This window comes from Nycticebus coucang, chromosome X (assembly GCF_027406575.1).
Source record: "Nycticebus coucang isolate mNycCou1 chromosome X, mNycCou1.pri, whole genome shotgun sequence".
NCBI lineage: Eukaryota > Metazoa > Chordata > Mammalia > Primates > Lorisidae > Nycticebus > Nycticebus coucang.
This window is the reverse complement of record NC_069804.1, coordinates 155,481,769-155,485,553: the sequence shown is the minus strand read 5'-3', so window position 1 is coordinate 155,485,553 and position 3,785 is coordinate 155,481,769. Positions and strand designations below refer to the sequence as shown.

Sequence of the window (3,785 nt, the reverse complement as noted above, 5' to 3'; positions counted from 1 at the left end):
ATAGGTGGGATTACACCTGCGGTGCATCTTACAAGGCTACATGTGAAACTTAGTAAATGTAGAATATAATTGTCTTAACACAATAACTAAGAAAATGCCAGGAAGGCTATATTAAGCAGTGTGATGAAAATGTGTCAAACTGTTTATAAAACCAATGTATGGTGCCCCATGATCACATTAATGTATGCAGCTATGATTTAATATTAATAAAAAAGAAACAATATCTTGAGTTGATTGTTTCCATCCTCCAAACTGAGCATATATCTGATGCTTAGTTCCTCCCCTTAGCGAAGGGAAGGGTATTTTTAGCATTCTGCAAAACAAAGCTCACCAGAGCAGAGAGGGTAGAGAGTAGTTCTCTGGGACAGGCCCACAGTTTGGCAGCTTCACTTTGTTCTAAAATCAGGCCTCTGCTCTGGGTCCATAGGCTCACTAAAGCTGTTCATATGTATGGTTTGCCTTCCCTGACTATACACCTCACCGGATAGGCAGCACTGGTGGCTCATAGACCCTGTCCCTCTGACACCCACTCAGGACAATTGTTGCCTTGCCTAAATTGTGACATAAAGGAAAATCATCCCTCAGCAGGACCTACACTGCCAGAAATGAGAAAAGATTAGTGGGTTGACGATGGGGTGTTCTGGTACAGTGGAGACAACTTGCTAGCTCCACCTGCATGACAGCCTAAGAATTCTGGAATCCTGTGGCTTTAAAACTTCCAAAGGTGCCTGCATCACAAAGTGGCCTAAGTGTTCTTTCCTTATGTTGATGAGGTTCAGGAAAGGAAGATGCAGACATGTTTAATCCACACGTATTAGATGTTCCAGCTGTGATTTTTGACAATGGTTCAGGGCTCTGCAAAGTGGGTATTTCTGGAGAGAATGGACCTCGTCACATCATCAGCTCTGTCGTGGGCCATCCTAAAGTTAACATTCCTTCAGAAAGAGCCAATGAGAAGAAGTACTTTGTGGGGCAAGAAGGCCTGTGCAGGTATGAGACATTATCTTTGCACTACCCCATTGAACGTGGACTGGTAACAGGATGGGATGACATGGAGAAACTCTGGGAACACCTTTTTGAGTGTAACCTGGGAGTAAAACCCTGTGACCAACCTGTACTTATGACTGAGCCCTCCATGAACCCAAGGGAGACTCGAGAAAGGCTTGCTGAAATGATGTTTGAGAACTTTAACGTGCCTGCTTTCTACCTGTCCAACCATGCCGTGGTAGCTCTCTATGCCTCTGCCTGCATCACAGGCCTGGTGGTGGACAGTGGACATGGGGTCACCTGCACTGTCCCCATCTTTGAGGGTTATGCCCTGCCTCATGCAGTCACCAAGCTCTATGTGGCAGGGAGGGACATCACAGAGCACCTCACCCAGCTCCTCTTTGCTAGAGGGTGTACTTATTCTGGCATTCTCAACAAGGCCTTAGTGAACGACATTAAAGAGAAGCTGTGCTACGTTGCCTTGGAGCCAGAGAAAGAGATATCCAAGAAGCCTGGGGAAGTCTTTCGAGAATACAGACTTCCTGATGAGAATGTCATCCATATTAGGGACCAGTTGTTATACCAGGCACCAGAGGTTCTCTTTGCACCTGACCAGCTAGGCATCCACAATCCAGGTCTCTCAAAAATGGTCTCCAGCAGCATCACAAAATGTGCCACTGACATCCAGAAGAACCTTTTTGCAGAGATTGTACTGTGTGGGGGCACCACTCTCTTTCCTGGACTGGAGGAAAGGCTCTTGAAAGAACTGGAACAACTGGCTTCCAAAGGAACCCCCATCAAGATTACAGCTTCTCCTGATAGACGTTTCTCTGCATGGATTGGTGCATCCATAATGACCTCTGTGAGCAGTTTCAAGAAAATGTGGGTCACTTCTGAAGATTTCAAGGAGTTTGGGGCATCTGTGGTTCAGAGCAGATGCTATTAAAGATCCCTGAGCACAGAAGATGGCCCAAGTGTCAGACTGCAGGAGTACCATTGGAAAGTTAAAGGGTCTCTTGGCCTTCAGCTTGATGTTCAATAAAAGGGTTTTGACATTGCAGATTTCAGTTTATTATTGGTAATGCTAGAATTTCTAACTTATCTTATCAATATTTAAGTGATTGTACCCCTCTATTTTTGTTCTATGGGCCTCTTAAGTTGTTTTCTCCTTAATCAAGCTGGATTTGGGTAAGTTTTTCAGAATCAGTGGGTTAAGTGGTTCTGTCACCCAGTGCCCAGGAGACAGAATCACAAATATAAGTCAAAGAAGGAGAAAGAAATGAAGCAGAAACAGGGAGGCTAGGCTATTGCTAGAGCTCAACAACTCTTTCATTGGTTTGGCCTTTAGTCAGAATAACCAGGTTCTTACTCTGCTGTTATGTGATCAAAAAGCTAAATAGAATGGAGAGAAGAGTTGAGCACAAAGATGACCATTTCTTACAGCTCTTCTAAGCTCAGGGCCTTGCTTTCATTTGGAGCATTAAGAATCAATACCTCTAATTGAAAGGAGTATATTATAAATATCAGCCTGAATGAAATAAAACCATTTATCAACAAAATTAACATTTTAAACATCTTTACAACTCTGTGCTTACTTCTGTCACACTACTAGCCTACATATAGCTGTGAAAGTTGTCAAACACTAGAAATCACTATAAATTTGGCCTTTTAATTTTTATTTATTTATTTATTTATACTTTTTGGCCAGGGCTGGGTCTGAACCCACTACCTCTGGTATATGGGGCTGGCGCCCTACTCCCTGAGTCACGCCCAGGCCTTTTAATTTTTATACTTGAGTACATTTGTTTAACAGCAATTAATTGGGAATTCTAACCTGTGCTCATGATGTATGAGCAATTTAATATTATATAATTTTTATTATATATTTTGATATTATTCCTAGTCAAGACTTTTAAATATGGGGCAGAGTGAGATGGTGGGCCAGAAAGAACATTTGGACCAATGCTCCTAGTGCAAGTGAGGAAGGAAAGAAAGCCAAGCTGTGCCTGGCGAGGAGTCCTTGCCTGAAGCTGTGGCTCAGATGTGCAGCTAGGTGGCAAGGAGCTGGATACATTACATGATCTGGAGCAACAGAGTTGTGACACACTAGGAAAGTTTTCTGTGAGCAGGAGTGACCAACCCCTCCGAGGAGGTCCAGGATGGAAGAAAGCCCTTTGAGAGGAAAGCCAAGAGTGGACACATCAAAACAGCATAAAGAAGCCAGTTGTGGGGACTGATCTGAGCAGATTTGCCACCAGTTTGATGGCAGTAGAGAAGGCCATACATGGAAGATCTTGACAGTCAGGCGATGGCCACTGTGGGAAGTTCAGGAGAAGGTCCTGAGAGCAGACCTTCTACAGGGACACAACATTCTTAGCTCTGCCAGATGGGATCAGACCTTAAATTGTGACAGGCTCAGGGACTCCTGTACCTCATGGGAACTGTTGTCTGGGGGGTCCATTAGTTGTGCTTCTGAAGGATTCGGGAGAGCTTTGAGATCCCAACCTGGTGAAGCCTGAATGCTGAGGAAATAATCCAGGGATCAGTGTGGACAATTAAGTTGGGAAATAGGTCTATCCCTGGGAACTAGACAGAAGTATTTGTAATATCCCTGGGAACTAGCCACTGAAGTATTTGTCATAAAATCTTTCCCCAGTCCAGCATAGTCAAGAGTTTTTCCCATACTTTCTTCTAAGATATTTAGAGATATTTTTTTTTCATTTTGTGTCTTAGATTTAAACCTTTTACCCATCTTGAGTCGATTTTTCTAAAGGGTGAATGGTGTGGGTCAAATTTGA

The 3,785-nt window shown here is 43.5% G+C and overlaps 1 protein-coding gene across 1 annotated transcript; it reads left to right on the top strand.

The window, feature by feature from the left end:
• Positions 1-796: 796 nt before the first annotated feature.
• Positions 797-1,933, top strand: LOC128578313 (actin-related protein T1-like). Its single transcript, XM_053580908.1, has one exon. The coding sequence runs from the start codon at positions 797-799 to the stop codon at positions 1,931-1,933; it is 1,137 nt and encodes a 378-aa protein (XP_053436883.1).
• The last annotated feature ends 1,852 nt before the right edge of the window (positions 1,934-3,785 follow it).